At 47.3% G+C, this 19,541-nt stretch overlaps 1 protein-coding gene across 1 annotated transcript in view; it reads left to right on the forward strand.

Moving 5' to 3' along the window:
* CAMK1D (calcium/calmodulin dependent protein kinase ID) overlaps nt 1-19,541 on the forward strand; it is a 343,527-nt gene that overhangs the window by 304,505 nt on the left and 19,481 nt on the right. The window contains 1 exon segment of the mRNA XM_032473942.1: nt 4,410-4,485. Within this exon segment, the coding sequence (XP_032329833.1) occupies nt 4,410-4,485 (76 nt within the window).

Consider the following 19,541-nt stretch of genomic DNA (forward strand, 5'->3'; position numbering starts at 1 on the left):
GAAGCCTAGGACTCGACTGTGGGCCATGCTACAGTAAAGGGGTGTGTAAGGAACAGTGGGGGTGTGCAGGAGCTAGTGTGTTACAGGATTTTGGTGACTAGACCTGAGAACCCAGCTGTCATGCCCAACGCATGTCACCCAGGTTGAGCTGCCCTCACCCCACTCTATTCTCTCCCCCTCTGAAAGGCTGACTTCAGCCCAGCCTACAGGGCAGGAAGGAGGTTGGACCTGCCACCTTTCTTGTATTCATCCCTTCAACACCTCCCAGTGGATGGGTCTCTCTACTGCGACTGATAGCCACTGATGGCCCCCAGGGACCAGGCCTTGAAATGAATGGGAGGAACACATGTGTCCTGTCCACTTGAATCTTTCCCTCATATTATGGCTGTGCCAGGAAACTAAGACCTTCCCTGCTCTGCCTGGGGGCCGATGGCATCACAGACAGCCACAGTGCCTTAGAATGACTGCTCTCTTTGTCATTAACTCCAATTAAGTTATTTCGACTCAAAGCCTCCCTCTATTCGAAGGTGTGGGGGTGGCCAGAGCCATTGCCAACCTCCCATTCCGCACGAGTCGTGATGGGTACAGTGAGAAGAGAACATTATTTCTCCTTGATTAAGAAGTTCTTCAGCATCTGCTGACGGTGCCGGGGGAGAGATGGGATGGTGGTGGCGGTGCAGAGGACCCTTATTACCTTCCCAGGTTCCAGATGGACTGGGCTCTGGGCCTCCTCTGTTGTCTCAAAGTTTGCAAATTGGATTCTGTGACTCTTTGGAATTACAGCTGAATTGTTGCCCAACTGGTGTAAGATGGATGACATAACGTGAGGGAGTTTGGCTGGTTCTCAAAGGGAAAACTGGTCTCTGAAAAGATGAGAGAGAGAAGGGGATTCTCCCAGCACCACCTGCTACTCCAGAGCTGAAAGGGGTCAAGGGGACAAAGGCAGAGGACTGAAACCCCCCGGTGGCAACAGGTTGGCTAGACAGTGGCGGCAGCGGCAGGGCCTGGGAGGAGACGGGGAGGGAAACATCCCTGTTGATCTCGGGGGTCCTTTGTGACCTGGTCAGCGTATCGAGGCCATATCAAACTGTCAGGAGGGTTTTGAGTCGTGCCTGAGATTTTTTTTTTTTTTTTTCAAGAATTACTATGAGATAAGAAGTTAGCTATTTAAAGCTAGCGGGGGTTAGAATGTAGGTGGGATTGTTGAAACAATGTCCCAAAAAACATTTGGTTCCAGGAATCCTATCACAAGAGAGATTAGAATTTAGGCCATGTGTGTGTGCGCCATGATACAATTTTTAAAATATTTCAAGTTGGTGAGAATTTTATTTGAAGTCAGTTTGCTTTTTTGTCTTTTTAATCATGACATTACACGTTTGGCTTCACCCCTGGATGCGTTTCAGATGCAATTAAGAACCTCATCTCATGGCAAATGGTTGGCCAGCCTCCAGTCAGTTAACAAATGTTTCTAGTTTCGTTGTTGTTGCTCCAGATAAGATACAACACCAAAAAGAACAAGAAATGTTTGGCACAAGTCCGCAGTTTCACCCCCAGTGTGGATACCCTGGTGTTTGTTAATCATTTAGAATTTTCCCCTAAATCAGAAATCTTTTTATTAAAAAATCATATACATTGATGTTAGAAAGTTTACCATCTAAACAAAAATCTTACATTTAAAAAAATTATCTCAGTGTTATCTGTGGCTTCAAGACCCTCAATGTCGAGTAAATCCAAGTTCCAAGTTGCATCAAAATCAGTGACTTGCTTTTCAAGCATCTACAGTCCGTCTGCTGACTCTCCAGAATGCTGGCGAATGTGTCCAGACAGACTGAAGGCAAAGGGCTTCACACACCAGTGCCCCCAGGTGTGTGGATTTCAGGAGGGGAACCGTGTTCTTTATTCTTTTGTTTGCTGAACAATGGATGGTGGCCAGGACTTTCTGCTTTCTAACAGCTGATGACAAGGAGGAGGATTTTTTTTTTTTTTAAAGAATCCTTCCTCCCACATCCGCAGAACAAACTGAGGATGGAGAGCTCAGGAGAACACCGAGGATTGGCTCTTCCTAGATACTTGCTTTACAGGGGCCGAGTCTTACCCTCCAGGCCCCCTCCATACGTCGTGCCTCGGGGGACCAATCGGCCCCATCTTTGCTCATAAGCCACAGCATCAGCTGTCAAAGGTGCTGACAGCTTCCTTCCCCAAGCTCCTTCCCCGTGTATCTGTCACTGTCGCCAGGTACGTGATGTTAGTTTGTGCTTTAAGTCCTGTGCTGAGTCCCAAGTGCCTTGGTGCCCTCTGACACTTGGCTCCGTGGAGTGTTTGGGCCAAACTGTCTCCCCAGCTCCGCATCGAGCCCTGCAGACCCCGTGATGCGGGAGCCAGGGCCTCAGCCCCCAGGTTGGTGCGGTGCTCCTGCCAGCTGCTCTCTGCTTTGCTGGGAGGTGGAGCTGGGGCAGATGTTGCTCTGTGAGCCTTCTCTGCCTCTTCTGAACTTTCCATCAGGCCACGAGGATGACCCTGCAGGCTCAGAAATGTGCTCCTTGCAGAAGCAGTCACCTCCCACCATCTGTGACGCGTGGCCACTCAGACCAGAACGTCGGCTCCGAGAGCACCTGCCTCCTAAATCAGCCAGTCACTGTGGCGAATGGCTCCCTTTGGTCAGCTGCTGTCATAGAAGTGTCGAGAAGAATGCTCTTAGCAGTTACAGGGGAAAGGAGGCACCGAAGCAGGCAGCCCGCTCCCCGTTGTCCGAGGCCCCTCTTCAGAGTGGGGGTTCCCTGGCCTTGTAGCTCTCTCTCCTTTTGCTGCTGTGTTGAGGGCAAACAAAGCAAAGAAAAGATGTACAGATTTATTTATTTTGTTCTTGTTAAATTAAAAAAAAAAAAAAAAAGCCTGATGGGATGTTTAGAGGAACTGGAGCTGAAACCTAAAATGAGATTTGGGGATTATCTGTGGATTGTATCTCTTGCCACCAGAACCAGAAACATCCAACAACAGTTTGTATACGTCCGTGTTCTTGCTCCGGAAGGTACTTATCTGCCACAGAATGAGGGGATTTCCCTGTTAGTTTTTCTGCAAAAAGGCTCTCCTTGCAGAAACTCTCACCTTAATAGTCAGGAGGCTCCAGGAGAAGGGGCTGGGACAGGGTGAGAGTCACACTCAGCCCGAGCTGGTCCATGTCTTCTGTGTGGCGTCCGCAAAGGCACTTCTCTCGGCCCATTTTCCTTATTGATCAGATGTAGGTAATGGTGGTTGTCAGAACTGCTGAAAGGGTGGCAGTAAAAAGGTTTATGAATGCCCGGGATAAGACCCAGACCATGGCAGGCACCTAATTCGGGTTAGGTCAGGGCGGCGTCGTAGAGGCCCGCTGACAGCTGGGTCCTGTGGGTGGGTCCCTTGACCTGGGTCCCTGCACACCCTCGCCTGGAACTCGGGAATCAAGATGGTGACGGTAACTCGGCTCTTCACCACTCACCCAACTTGGCCTCTGCCAAGTGCCTTGTAAGCTCTGCTGTTACTACCTCTGCCTTCTTCAATTTTCCAGGAAGCCCATGCTGGACACTCCAATCAGACTGTGTTCGCATGAAAAGGAGATTTTACTCCTGAAGGTTTTTACTGTGTTTCTTGTGTCTATTTACTCTTTACACAAATATGTGTGGCAGACGCTGCTGGGCGCCGGACACCGCATGGGTGTCCAGCCCTGGGCGCTGGCCACAGGCCAGGAATGGGAAGTGTGGGAAGAGTGCAAAAGGAGCCCCAGCCCTGGACGGATGATGCCTGATGAGCAGTGGGTTAGGACCGGGGAAGTGAGATTAAATAGCAGTTTTCCTGTTTCGCAGATGAGAAAACAAAATGGCAGTACTGATGGATGACCTGCCTCAAACCTTAGAGCAGGAACTCAGAGCAGGCCTAACGCAGGAGCCCAGGGACCAGATTTTAGGTCTAACCTTGATTTGAAGCTCCAGGAAGGCAGAGGGCGGGGGCTTCGCTCTCCTGTCCCCGCAGCACCTAGGAAGGCCCTACACATGGGCCGGAAGATGCTTCCTTGAATTGATTCGAGGTGAAGTCACACCCCAGGCCCCGAACTGAGTAATGCCCTCCTCTCTCTCTCTCTCTGGTCTGAGCTGTAGTGCTTAGCTGGGCATAAAATAGCCTCCTGCAAAATGTTTGTTGATTGACTGATAACCTCCAGTCACACACACATGCACATGGACACACACACATAGATACTCTCACTTTTTTCTAGTTAGAAAAGCCAACAGATACATCAGATTGTATCCGTCTCCTCTGTTGGTAGAATCATGGAAAGTTCAGCCCGAGTAGCAGACACCAGAAGCAAAACACAAACAGCCGCCGTACGTCTGAGTCCTTTAAATGGTCAGCTTGTGTCTCTCCTTTGTCATTTCCAGCTCCGGAGGTCCTGGCCCAGAAACCCTACAGCAAAGCCGTTGACTGCTGGTCCATCGGGGTGATCGCCTACATCTTGTAAGTATGGCTTGCTGCCTTGGCTTCTTTTTCCCTTTTATTATTATTTTTTAATTGTAGCAAAATGCACATTTAACTTGGCACACAGAATTTACCATTTTAACCATTTTTAAGAGTACAATTCCGTGGCATCAAGCACACCCACACCGTCAGCACCAGCCATCTCCAGAACTTCATCTTTGCAGACTGGAACCTGTCCGTATCCAACCCTCTCCCCGAGCCCCTGCCCCCAGCCCCTGGTAACCGCCATTCTGCTTTCTGTCTCTATGAATTTGACTTCTCTCAGTGTTTCACGTAAGTGGAATCATCAAGTATCTGTCCTTTTTTGCCTGTTTTTTTTCATTTAGCATGATGTCCTCAAGGTTCATCCGTGTTGTAGCATGTTCAGAATTCCATTCTTTTTTTGAGGCTGAATTATATTCCATCGTGTGTGTAGACTAACTTCTGTTGATGCATTCATCCATCCCTGGGCGCTTGGATGGGCTCCACCTTTTGGCTCTTGTGAATAATGCTGTGATGATCACAGGTGTGCAAGTATCTGTTCGAGTCCTGCTTTCAGTGCTTTGGGTGTAGATCCGGGTGTAGATCCAGAAGGGGAATTGCTGGGTCCTGTAGTAATTCTATGTTTTAACTGCTTGAGGACCTGTCATACCATTTTCCAAAGCAACACCACCATTTTACATTCCCAACAATGACTCCCCGGGGTCCAGTTTCTCTACATCCTTGCTAACACTTCTTTTCCATTTTTTGGTAATGTCTGTCCTTAGTGTGAAGCAGTATCTCATTCTGGGTTTGATTGGCATTTCTCTCTTTTTTTTTTTTTTGGCCCTCTACATTTTTTTTCATTGAAGTATAGTCACTTATAATGTGTTAATTTCTGGTGGACAGCACAATGTCCCAGTCATGCATATACATGTATATTCATTTTCATATTCTTTTTCATTAAAGGGTATTTATTACAGGATATTGAATATAGTTCCCTGTGCTACACAGAAGAAATTTGGGGTTTTTTTAAATCTTTTTTTATATATAGTGGTTAACATTTGCAAATCTCAAACTCCTAAATTTATCCCTTCCCACCCCCTTTCCCCGGTAACCGTAAGACTGTTTACTATGTTTGTGAGTCTGTTTCTGTTTTGTAGATAACTTCATTAGTGTCCTCTTTTCTTTTTTTTTTTTTTTTTAAGATTCCACATATGAGTGATATCATATGGTATTTTTCTTTCTCTGTCTGGCTTACCTCACTTACATGATGATCTCTAGGTCCATCCATGTTTCTGCCAATGGCATGATTTCATTCTTTTTTATGGCTGAGTAGTATTCCATTGTATACATATACCACAACTTCTTTATCCAGTCCTCTGTCGATGGATGATTGGCATTTATTTTATGGCCAGTGATGCTGAGCATCTTTTCATGCATCACCTGGGCTTTTCTGGGGATACAAACCTCTCTGAAAATATGACATCTCCAACACTTATCACAATAAGAAAAAATGTGATGAAAACCAAAATTTAGCCCTTGAATTCCCCCATTTCTTATCTCCACGACCCAGGAAATGCCATCATAGGTCAAAGGCTTGTTGCAATTATTTTCAGATGATCAATTTGGGTGTTTTCTTTGTTATGTTCTGTTTTGCTGAAGTCCACTGTAAAGTTATTTTGAAGTTACATTTTTTTTTTTTTGCAATGATACTTTGAAAGACTTTCTTTGGAACATGCTTTTGGGGTGAGTTTAGGCTGAGTGTCTGTAATGGATAGGAAGTGAATTTCTCCTCCTGATCCTCCCCAAGGAAGGGAACGTTTCATAACTGATAGAGCCCGCTGCGCACAGTGAAAGGTTGTGAAGGATTGTGATTGGAGTCTGACAGTGGCATCCTCAGGGAAGGCTGGAAATGCACCCCCCCATGTTGGTTTTGTCTCATTATCTGGGAAGCAAATGGTTTTTCTACAGCATGTGTTCATCTGGGCAGGTTTTACAGCAAGGCGTAGATCCAGCTGACAGCTCCCGCAGATTCCTGCCATTCTCGCGGGAGAATTTATCCATTATAATATACTTGGCCTGAAGGGCTCCCACTTTTGGAATTAGGGAAAGGCCAGATTCATCTGAGCCACAAAACTAACATATTGCACTTACATAATGCTTTCGGCTCCAAGGCTCGCTGACCACCTTCTGCAGTAGTTTCTTCCTTTGTGTTGGGGGAGGTGGGTTCTAGACCCTTTTAAGAATCTAATGAAAGCTCTGGGCCCTCTTCCCCATTAAGTTCACACACTGTACAATTTTGCATACCATGCTGGTGGGTCCTGGGTGAGCAGACACTGGCCATGGGCCCTACATTATTTACTTGGCTCCCTGAGCCCTCAACTGCAATTCTTATCCCTGCCCAACTTGAGTGTGAAGGACTTAGAGAAATGATCTGGCCTTCTGCTTACTCGTGCCTTGACAACTGTCCTGAATCTTGAACCACTGCGCTGGTCTGCACTAGTGTCTGTAGATTCCTTCTGTATGTATAATTTACATATGATTATCTCCCTGGGAAGTCTTGGCGTCGGGGCAGGATGTATCAGGATGGCCATGAGGAGGTGCGTACTGCATTATTGGGACAAGCAGCTTAAAACTAAGCAGTGGTGCCTTAGTCAGCTCGTGCTGCTCTAACACAATACCATGGCCTGGTGGCTTAGCCAGCTGACATTTATTTCTCACAGTTCTGGAGGCTGGAAGTCCAGCTGTCCCACGGGGACCAGGGCAGAGCCCCTCGTTCCTCGTGTCACCTGTAATGGGAAAGCTGTTAGCCTCTGTCATTGTTGGGAGTGCAGCCTGATTATCTTCCTTTGATAAACCTGTCACGCTGAGATATCAGATTGCAGCAACAGTAGCCGTGGCAGGCACCACATTTTCCCCTCTCCGCATGCCATGCAGACATTCTTCATTTTGTCAGTGCAGATCCTTGATGAATTGGTACTCTTTTGATCTCCACACTCATTTCTGTTATCCATCACTTGGAAGGAGAAATATTTTTTCCTGTCAAGGATGCTCATTTTTTTAAAAGCACTTTTGACGGGTCCTTACCCTGCCAGGAATCTTCCTCTGGGGATCAGGACTTGCAAAATACATCTTTGCCTGCAGCTTAAGCTACTGGGAAGGAATGAGGATGGAGTGGGCTGGACACTGTGATGAGTGTGTTGGTGTCTAGTCTGATGAGGTTGACTCAGCCAAGAAATACATTTGCCTCATCAGGATGAGGACCAGCGCCCTGTGAACCGAACTCGATTTTGTGAGCCGGTAGGCTGCCTTTCTACTCGCAACTTCAAGGAGATTCTTTAATGATCTCTTGCCTAGATTATGCCCAGGGATACAACATGTTGTGGAGAGAAACACAGTGAATGTTTGCGGACTGAAAAACGAAGAAAGACCTTATGGAGAAGAGGCTGTTAGGGCAGGCCACGCCCTCTGACCTCTCTGCCTAGAAGACACCCCAGGCAGATACTTACACTGATCGCCTTACTTGGTGACTGGCCGCCTGTGCTGTTCAGTTTTTAAAACGAGGTCACATAAGTTGACCCAGTAGACACGGCGTAATTAGCTTCGGAAGAGAGGAATCAAGAGTGTCTAACCTGCATACTTATGTCCGTCTTCTGAGACAAAGGACGTCCTCACCACAGCAGTCACCATTACTTTCAACCACTGGCAGCTGTCTTCTTGTGGATGCATATGTCCCAGGAAGACGGCGTGAACCCAGGTTCTCAGCTGGAGAGAATGCAGCGTCATCACGGAGCCCCACGCCTGGGGGCTACTACGATGGTTGTTACTACTCGGTATGGGGGATGGTAACCCTAATGAGAATAATCAAGTGGCGTTGTCAGCAGGCAGAAATCATCTTCTTATTTTCGTAAGCTGTGCAGAGTGGGACAGCGCCTCATTGAGGCCACCACCACGGGCCCACGGTCTGGCCTCTGGCTTTAGACGTTTAGAAACAAAATCAGATCTGTTGCTCCGTCTTGTTCAGATAATCCCAGTGAACTGACTCACACTTGCCGGACTCAAAAGAGATTAAAGACCACACACACAACTGGAGTGCCCAGTTACAAGTCATCGTGAGATGCGTGCCCCGTGAGGTCACTGAATATGCAGATCGTCAGACTAGCAAGTTCTCTCCCCCGTAGGAAATGCTCCAGGAGAAACCAAGTTCAAAACAGCAGTTTCCTCCGTGAGTGAGGGACCAGAGCGGGGGAGTGGGACAGCTTCGGATGTCTCCATAGAGCCTGTCATGGGCTCCGGGTCACCTTCCTCCCCAAAGGGCATTTCCATCAAGGGGCACAGCTCTTCACAGTGGCTGGTCAGAGTGGCCACGTGCAGACGGTTCTTACACCTGCCTCTCCTTCCTCCGGCCTTGAAGACCAGCCACCACCGTGCTCTCCTGTGCTATTCCAGCATCATTGTTTTTGTTTCAGCCTGCACTTATGGTTGGTTATAATTCCCAGGTTCACTGATTCTACTTCACTGACCGCATTTCAGTGTGGCTCCTTTCTGAGGATCTTCACGCAGCCTTCACCCCTACCCGGCATAGTTTCTACTGAGTGGATCCTGTGGTGCCTCAGTGCCTTTTGTTTACAAGGACTGCTTGACCTCATTTCTGCTTCGTGCATGGGCCCATGATCCTCTCTTTGCTGCTTTGGGAGAAAACTTGGCTGTCTGTTGACAACTGGTTCACCTCTAACCCTTTAGGAAAGAGCCAAACATAAAATACTCTCTGGTTTCAAAAAACTGGTACAGGGATGTGCACAGCAGTGAGGGGAGGAAGTTTTACAAGCAGTGCCAATGAGGTTAAAAAATTCTGTGTTTTAGATGGTGGTGGGAGCAGCTTCCTCCAGGGACTTCAGGGAAGGGCAGATCCACCCGCATCTGCACCTTTGTCTCTGCGGAGGCCCCGACGGGGACGGTGCCCAGAGGGAGAAGCAGGAATGGAGTGCCTCCTCCATCACTTTTACACACGGAAAACCAGTGTGGCTTTGGGCCAAATGGAGAAAACACTTTACTTTCTCTGCTTTCTTATTTCATATAAGCATCTTCTCCTGGTGACTGTCACTTAAGTAGCAGCTAAATGCTTCGGGATATGAAGCCTGGAGAATGGAAGGCAGGGGTTGACATTCATTCACTTAAGTAACATTTATTGAGTCTAATATGTGTCAGGCAATATGATGGGGTGGCTGAGACGGATTCATTGCCACCCTGGCCAGGGAGGCGATTACTGTCTGCTGGAGGCGACAGACAGTAAACACATAACTTACTGTCCGGTCTTGCTGTCATCGAGATGGGAGGCAAGAGCTGGGGTTGCTCCCGGCGGGGGAGGGGATGTGAACCCTTCCCAGGCCAGGAGGAAGGCTCCGTAAGAGCGGTGTGCAGTGATCTGGGCTCGGAAGGACTGTCTTCAGATGTCGGCAGGGCCATCAGGCAGGAGAGATCGACGGTTTATCCTGCAAGACCCAATTATCTAAGGGTATGACATGCTCACTGTGTTTGATAAAATAGGTACCATTTGGCTTCAGACGTAATTTTGAAAACGTAATTTGGAAGATTTGATTCGGCTTTGAACTTCTGATACCCAACACTTGGTGATGGGGAAACCAGAATCGCTGAATTATCAGGATGTTTAATTCACCTGGCACCACACCCAGCAGGTGAAAGAACCAAAAGAGGCCCTTTTGATGTTTAAAAGCTTCGCCATCTGGATGCAGCACAGCAGGGAGGCAGGGCGCAGAGAGGTAAAAGGACCAAAAGCTCTAATGACAAGAGTCAGGAGTTCAGACCACTGAGTCTGAGCAGGGTTTGCGACCGAGAGGAGCAGAGATGGGGGTGGGAGTGGGAGAGGTACCAGCTCACACCAGCAAGTCCGGAAGCACTCGTGGAGGTGGTTTGGAAGGAGGGACGCAGCACCAGCACAGCTGCACCAGGGCTGGACCACAGCCGAGGCCCCTAGGAAGCGGGCTTCCGGCCACCTTGCCAGGCTCTCACAGTGCGTTTCCAAGGATGACTGGACATTGTTGTCTGTGCGCCTCAGAGGATGAAAACAATTTCTAGTTGTCCTCAGATGTGCATTGTGAGAAGGCTGACAGAGGCCAGGGGACAAGCGAGAAGTGCAGTCAAAGGCCAACGGGATGGAGGTACCAGGGCATTTCTCCAGTGCGGCTGTTAGTCTGCACGGGTTCATAGCCGCTTACCGAGCAGCACATGAGAGAGAGAAGGAATCTGGGGGGGTTGGGGGATAGAGAAGGGAGGGAGGGAGGGAACAAGAACCCCACAGCCAAGAAAGCAATGTCTAGATGCAAAAGTGGAGTTGGAAATCCGCCCAGGGTTCAGAATCATCAGTTAACACTTGTGTTAATCACCTCCAGACTGGATGTCTGCACCCCTCAGGGCTTCACTATAAAATCCATCACTTGTGAGAACTAATTTTAGCTGCTGAAAGTTTCGCCATGTTTCTCCTAACACAACTTTCCTGGCTGTTGGAAGGTCTCCTCACTCCTCCTCCTCCTCCCCAGCCGAGCCCTCCATCTAGTCAGCATGGGCCAAGTTGGAAGTACATTTGTCTGACCTTCCTTGAGAGGTGTTGCACCTAAAGGAGGAGGCCCCGGGCCTCTGGACTAATCCTGCAGACTTCCTGGAGGCAGTGTCCATTTGGCTGATGCAAGAATCAAAAAGTTAGACACTTGAAAGTGGGTCAGTAGATCGCAATACAACAGCTTTGACAGTGTTATCCCCTGGCCCACCCTTTACTGTGTACGGAATTTCTTTAAACTCTTTACTCCAAGTGGAGTATGCTGCTAACCTCTCGTGCTGGCGGAAGTGTTTGGTTTTCTTCCTCTCCCTGCACGGCTTCCTGTTGTGTACAAACGTTCTAAGGGATGCACTTCCTTTCTTCCCTCCAATATCCCTTTCCTTCCTCCTCTAGAGCTTTCCCTGTCCTGCATCCTCACTCTCAGCTTTCAAGGTATTATGCAAATCCCAAGGGTGACATGGGACATTTATCCATTGCATTTTACCCACAGCGCTTTGCTGCGGTCAGCCTGCACGTGTTCTAACGTGCGAACCTTCCCTTGTCTCTTCCCAGTTTGCAAGGAAAAAGCTCTGGCTTGCACATCATCAAAGACAGAGTTGCTGGAATAATTGCATTACATTTTTGTCATCATTCAGGTCTCATTGTTCATACTGGTCTATAAACCTGAATGAGAAGCTGAAACCTATTTTTTTCATAAGTGAGCTTTGCAATGAAGTTCAAGGGATCTGTCAGCTTAAAAAACTTGGCTTTATTTTATTATTTTAAAAAACCTGTGCCTATTAACCAAGATGAAAACAACTCAGATTCCTCAATGTGGGTCCCAGACATTCATTCAGTAAACACTTGTTGAATACTCAGTGACAGCCAAGATGGAGGGGCAGATTGGAGTGGCTGTTGCATTATCCAACAGACTCCGGTTTCCAGAGGAAGGACACCCAGATATGATTGATTTTGCGGGTGTTTTTCAGAGACCCATTGTGTTGGCCCAGGTTGGCCTAATGTGGCTTCTCAAGTTTACAGTATACGTGCAGGTTTGTTGTCTCTCCCTGGTCTAAGTGCATACAAATATTCCTTCTTCACAGATACAGCTCCGAACCAGGTGTTCTCAGGAGAGCTTGAGCTACTCCTAGAATTGAGGTCTCCTTGGCTAAATGCTTGGAAATACACAAAAACGAAGTTTGCAGAGCAATTTCCCAACCTCCCGACCTCACAGCCGTAACAGTGTGCAAAATGAGGACCGGAGGCGGCACCCTTCTCCTTCCCCTTGTAGCAGTTTAGAAGTTCAGGTCAGGATGTGTGGTCCTTCATGGATGATTCTGAGACTTGGCACAACATTTTTAAATATGTTGCTTCGTTTTTGTGTCTGGCATGTAGGACCCTGGGCTGAGTCCCTCAGGACTCCTCTGCTCCTCTCTCCCCTTGTCTTGTTCTTCCCGATGGTGAGCAGTGTCCCATTTCACCATATTTCAGTGGAAGGACCCTGAAAGGTTAGATGGAGTTGGTGGGATGGAAAAGGGACGTGGTGGATAAGGGCGGGGAGCGGGTATTTAATGATTGCTCTGTGACAGCCACTCTCACGTGTGTATCATTTCTCTCCATCCATCCGTGTGCGTGTGTTCTATAATCTAGATTATTTTATAGTGTATGTTATATATGTTGTACTATCTATGAGGTGGGCCTGTTACCCTCATTTCACAAAAGAAACTGAGACCCGAAAAGGATATATAATTTCCCCGAAGTCACTCAACCATTACTTGCTGGAGCCAGGATTTGAATCTGTGTCTGCGTTTCTCTGAATCCCAGGCTGAGAAAGCCACACCACGAAACCCCTCCGAGAGCAGTGATCCCCCAGAGCATAGCCGCGCACCTTTCCTTGAAAAATCACCTCTCTGTTCACATTCAGAGCCTTCATCCAATTAGACTGAAAGGGCAAATTCCGGGTGGCCAGTCTTCTGATGATTATTTGATTGTCAGAGTGGACTGTGGCACTCGGATGCTTTTTGTGTAAAATATTTGAAATATTTGGGAGCACTTAAGAAGTGCATTTCAGATGCTTAGAAATTTCACTCATGGGTGTTACTCGGTTTCCCAGTTACCCTGGGTCAGCGCAGCAGGCCTGAACTTCTGCCCAGCCCTGTTCACAGGTCTTGACACAAGCTTTTCTGTCCTCGACGTCCCCTTGCAGCTCTGTGTGGGAGCAGGGCACTGAACGGTGGCTGCAGGACATGATCATCTTGGGATTCGGTTCAGTGTAGACCCGGCTGCATTCTTCTCCCAACAGGCCGTGATGGTCCCAGGAATCCTCCTGCTGTCTGTCTTTTTGGAAGGCAGGCTGGGGTAGAACCTTAGGTGTTGATTTTCTAAGGCCTCTGAGCTGTTCTTTATTCCATTGACAGGTCTTATAACCCTGTCTCTGGTTCTGTTTCCAAACATATACTATAAAAAAAACCACGGCACCCTGACTTCAGAGGGCAGGTTTAGGAAGAGCACACATGTGGCATCTCCCCATCTTTGAACTGACACACCTGCTGTCAGGCCTAAAGGTTGACCTGACTTGGCTCTGGAGTTGGATGAACTAATTAAGATTCTGTTCTGCCCTGTCGATGTGAGCAAGGTTGCTGCTAATCCTCGTGCGTTTCCTCGTCCAGAAGGGGGGGCTGAAATACTTGGCTTTCTGCATTAAAAGAGGGAATATGTGGAAGCTGTGTGGCCTGGCCTGGCACGCGGTGGCCGCTCCGCAGGTGCTGGATGGCGCTCACGGCTGTAACGGGACACATGCAGCCCAGTTAGTTTCTCTTCTGTAGGAAGATCAACATTGCCTCTTGTCCTTTTTCTGTTCCCGGCTGGACTCTGAACAGAGGCTGTCTTCCTCGCTGCTGGGTGGGCAGCATTTGATAAACCTTAGTGCTCCGTTAATGTCTGTAGAACTGGACTGAACTGGCTTTGGTTTTCTAGGCCAGAGCCTTGAGCAGAGAGATGCCCAGGTCTGCCACTGGCTGTGGCCCCAAGGCCACCTCTTCTTCTCTTTGGGACCCGCTTTGTCGGTCTCCTAAATAAGGGGTAGGACAGATGATGACTTCTGGACCCCAAAATAAAACTCTGGGATTCTGTGTGAATCCCTATACCACACAAAGCCCTTCTTTAGTGCCTGGCTTGAGGATTCAGGCTGGGAACAGGGGGTGTGATCGCTGGGTTGTGTGGTCACGTGAGCACTGACTGGTTGGAGGGAATCCAGAGCAGGGGGAGCTGCATCCCTGGAGGAAACCATCAGCCGCAGAGCAAACATGAGCCCCGAGAGGATGTGCTGTGCTCACCCCCGTCCGCCTTGATGGATGTCACTTACCATGGATGCTGTTGGCCCTTAGGAGGCTTCGCTGCAAAAGTAGCTGAAAAATTTTAACACTTCAGGAAGTTTAGCTGAATTATTTTTTCCAGAGTAAACACCATTTCAGGGCGTTCAACCCCGCACCTTAAGTCAACTTCAGCATGTGCTGCAGTGCACGCACACACACGCAAGCATGTTTCACTGGAAGGATTTACCGCTTGTTAAAGAGCAGTCAACCAACACAGAGGATCGAATACTGTTGAGTGCTAATGGGAGATACAGAAGAAACACAATGTGTGGCATAGTCTTTCTCCTCAAGGAATTCATAAACAGAATAACCGTGAAATAATAGTTCTTCAATTTCTTGAGACGGCCCAAGAGAGAGATAGGATTGCAGTGGAGTGTGAAAAGTAGAAAGTATTCAGGGAGGGGCTGAGTGGGGTGCGGGCCGCCATCTTTGACACACTGAAGCATTTATGGGCTCATTCATCCAGCAGACTTTTGCTGAGCATGTGGGCTGGGTACTGGGATTGCGAACCTCAATGAGCCACGGCCTCCTCCCTCAGAGGGGAGCTCAGAGTCTAACAGGAGGTGACGTGGGCTGGGCCATAGACATCCACCAGCATGGGCGCCATGATGGCCGTTCCCGGGAAGCTGGGGGAGCACGGGGGAGGCGTGCCTGCCCTGGCTGGGTGGGCTCAGGAAAGACATCACGGAGCCAGGGGCCACACACACGAGCTTTGGGAGTAAGGAGGAGCCAGTCCAGTTGTCCTCGAGGAGAAGAGCACTTCAGGCACAGGGATCAGTACATGGAAAGGAAGACTCGATTGAGGTTGAGATGCTGTGACCTTCTGGGACCAGCTAGCTCCCCACCCATTACTTTTGCTGCTTAGCTTTCCTGTTTATTTGGAAATTTCATGTTGAGTGTCTGTCCCCCTCTTCCCCCAAATAGAATATGAAGAGTAGGACCCTGATGATTCATTCAATGCTGTATCCCCAGGCCCAGGGACACAGCCGATACCCGATCAGCATTTAGGGACAGGCCAGAGGACTGCCTCATGGCGGTTCTTCATCCTCTGTCCTCAGTGGGGAACCTGAGGGGCCTGTGCTCAGGGAAGCCAGATGTGGCTCAGGAGAGCAGGGCAGCTGCAGCTCCTCCTGAGTCACAAGGCGAAGAAAGGGCAACCAGCTGGTATTCGATGGAAATTTCAGAGGGAAAAAATCAAGCATATTCCCCTGAAAGAGGGGGTCCTCTTTGTTCATGCCGGGGGCTTGCTGGCACGTGCAAAGAAACAAACCAGCTGTTCCTATGCAGCCGGTCTGTCCAGGCTAAACTTCCAGGTAATTTGAATTCTGGTTCCCCATACACACACATACGTACATGCTTGTAGATGCCAAGAAAGTTTCTGAAAAGCATTCACAGGAAAGTGTTAACAGGAGTGGGAATGAGGGTCAGGGAGGAAACATTCCCTTTACTCTTCTGTACTTGATCTCTTTAACTCTGAACCTAAAGTACCTTTATAATTTTGTAAAGAACAAAAATAAAGATACTTGGGCCTGCCCTTAAGATTCAGATGCACTGGGTTTGGGGAAGATACAGGGCATCTTCAGTTTTGACCAGAGTCCCAGGTGGCTCTGATGAGCACCAGCCCAGAATTACGGATGCAGATGGCACAGGTCACACCTCCTCCCAGGAGCCTTCCCTGATCACTCCAGTCAGGATTCTCACCCTCTTCTGAGTTCCTGTAGCAGTTGCCAAGGAGGAAATCACACACACGTGGGTGCACACACACACACAGACACACACACACACTGCCTTGGGCATCTGGGCTATGGGATCTGGCCCACAGGTCTCCTAGCTCTTGTAGCCAGCAGCACCAAACATAGTGCTGAATGTCCCCTTCTCTCCTTAAAAATTGTCCTCTCCACTGTGGAGAAAAGGGAACCCTCCTACACTGCTGGTGGGGAATGCAGTTTGGTGCAGCCACTGTGGAAAACAGTATGGAGATTCCTCAAAAGACTAGGAATAGACTTACCATATGACCCAGGAATCCCGCTCCTGGGCTTGTATCCAGAAGGAACCCTACTTCAGGATGACACATGCACCCCAATGTTCATAGCAGCACTATTTACAATAGTCAAGACATGGAAACAGCCTAAATGTCCATCAACAGATGACTGGATAAAGAAGCTGTGGTATATTTATATAATGGAATACTATTCAGCCATAAAAACTGACAACATAACGCCATTTGCAGCAACATGGATGCTCCTGGAGAATGTCATTCTAAGTAAAGTAAGCCAGAAAGAGAAAGAAAAATACCATATGAGATCGCTCATATGTGGAATTAAAAAAAAAACAAAAACACAAAGCATAAATACAAAACAGAAATAGACTCATAGACATAGAAGACAAACTTGTGGTTGCCAAGGGGGCAGGGGGTGGGAAGGGATAGACTGGGATTTCAATATTGTAGAATAGATAAACAAGATGATACTGTATCGCACAGGGAAATATATACAAGATCTTATGGTAGCTCACAGAGAAAAAATGTGACAATGAATATATATATGTTCATGTATAATTGAAAAATTGTGCTCTACACTGGAATTTGATACAACATTGCAAAATTATTATAAATCAATAAAAAATGTTAAAAAAAAAAAAAAAGAATCACAAGAGCCCAAGCTGGTTAAATGAAAGGAAGTTCTCACTTAGCTTTGTTACAGTGAAGCAGCAGAACATCAAAGACAAAGATCTTAAAACTATCTAGAGAGGGAAGAGAGATTTACCTTCAGTGGTGTCACACCCAGAAGACATTGGAATGGAAATACAAGGAAAAAACAACCTAGAATTCTACACCCAGGGGAGAAGGTAAGGGGAAATTCAGGCACTTCAAACAGACAATTGGGAAGTCTTCACTAAAGGAAATTTTGAAAAATGTACTCTAGGTAGGAGGAAGGCATTCTCAGATGAAAGTACTGAATGTACGAAGGCTTGAAAAGAATGTGAAGTAATAAATACTTTAGTAAATCTGAACAAGTAATTTGTATAAGACAAAAAAAAAAAAAATTTGTCCTCTCCAGACCTCCATCCTTGGCCCTTGACTCAGAGTCACAAACGTAGGATGTGGAGGGCCAGGCAGTAGATGATGTAAATGGGTGACCTGCTGGGTATAAGGCAATAGGGAGTAGTGCGGTGGACTGGCGAGCTCAGCGCCCATCTGCGGGCATTTAGAGTCACATTCCACATACCGGAAGTCTCTAAAATAGTCAAATTCTTAGAACCAAAGAGTAAAGTGGTGGTTGCCCAGGGATGCAGAGAGAGGGAAGTAGGGAGTTACAGCAGGTGCAAAGTTTCAGTTATTTAAGATAGGTAAGCTCTCGAGATCTACTTGACAACGTTGTGTACATAAGCAACAATACTGTACTCACACTTAAAGTTTGTTAAGAAGTTAGATCTCATGTTAAGTTTTCTTACTACAGTGACACCTTTTTTAAAGTCATTCACTGCTTAGTGTTAAAACACAGCTGGTAGTTTCTCAACCATTTTTTAAAAAAATTAAAGCCCTGTATATTTAAGAGGCACAGTATGATGGTTTGATCTACATCTACATAGTGAAATGATGACTGTGCTCAAGCTAATTTACATATATTCTCCTTACATGGTTACTATTTTTTATGACGAGAACACCTGAAATCTACTTTCTTAGCAAATTTCCAGTATTAAATCCAATATTATTAACCATAGTCACTTGTCATGTGTCCATTGGATCTCTTGACTTATTCATATCCTTCATAACGACACCTTGTTGCACTTTGACCAGCACCTCCCCAGTTCCCTGGCCTCCCCACCCCTGGTAACCACAGTTCTGCTCTCTGTTTCTATGTATTTGACCTTTTTTAGATTCCACATATAACTGAGATCAGGTATTTTTTTCCTTTCTGTGTCTGGCTGATTTTACTTCATAATCTCCTCCAGGTTCATCCATGTTGTTGCAAATAGCAGGGTTTCCTTTTTAAGGCTGAGTAATATTTCATTGTATAAATACACCATAATTCCTTTGTGCAAGTATCAGTCAACAGACACACATTGTTTTCACGTCTTGGCCATTGTGAATAAAGCCGCAGTGAACCCAAGAGCATGTGTATCTCTTCAAGGTCCTGATTTCATTTGCTCTGGAACTATGTCCCACAGAGGGGTTCCTGGCTCATGTGGCAGTTCCATTTTTAATTTTGGGAGGAACCTCCATACTGTTTCCATTGTGGCTGCACCATGTTGCGTTCCCACCAGCATAAAAGCGTTCCATTTTCTCCACATCTAAACTCTTGTGAACTTTTATTTTTTGATAATAGCTCTCCTAACAGATGTGAGGTGACATCTCATTGCCTACCACTACTTCTGATACCAGCTCCTTCCTGTCCGCTCTGGGTCTCCCTCTGGTACCAAAAGCTATGAGGAAAAATAGAACCTCAAACCTGTAATTCACGGGTCTAAGAAATATGCAAGAACGTAGAAGGTTGAGGTGAATTACAGCAATAAGGTTAACATAAAAGGGGGAAGAGGTAACAACTAATCATTACTTGGAAATCTTTTCAGTGGGCACCCATTTTTGTAGAGGCAAATACATAACCAGAGGCAAACAAGGAGGGAGACTGTCACTTCCTGGAGCATAATGACCACAGCAGAGTCCCAGGGCTTCTCAGCAGGAGCTCTGATGGATGACAGACAGCATTTCAGTTTCCAGGAGAAAGCAGGCACTGCTGACTCAGGCACGGTTGGCCATTGCCAGTTTTCACATTTGTTTATGTTAAAAGCTCTCTTCGTGGAAAACCTTCTCCTCTATGAAACTTGTCCACAAGACCAAAGTGGCATTCAGGGAGCCCACTGCATTCTCTCTACAGAGACAGGCCAGGTTGCTCCCAGCACCTGACCTTGCACACTGGGTTATCTGGAATGTCTGTCAAATGATACACAGAGCATTGCTTTTTTTTTAACCACCTCCTGGGAGGGGTGATGAGCAGGAGGGAGGAGTCATGGCAGGTGGGGGCTGGAGGGCTCCCTGGGCTGGGGCATCCTGGATCCTTAGCTCTGTTTCAGAGCCTAGCCGGGGGGTGCTCAGCAGTCAATGAAGAAGCCTCTTCTTCAAGAGCATATACATTGATCCAGACACT

The sequence above is a fragment of the Camelus ferus genome, chromosome 35 (genome assembly GCF_009834535.1).
Source record: "Camelus ferus isolate YT-003-E chromosome 35, BCGSAC_Cfer_1.0, whole genome shotgun sequence".
Lineage (NCBI taxonomy): Eukaryota > Metazoa > Chordata > Mammalia > Artiodactyla > Camelidae > Camelus > Camelus ferus.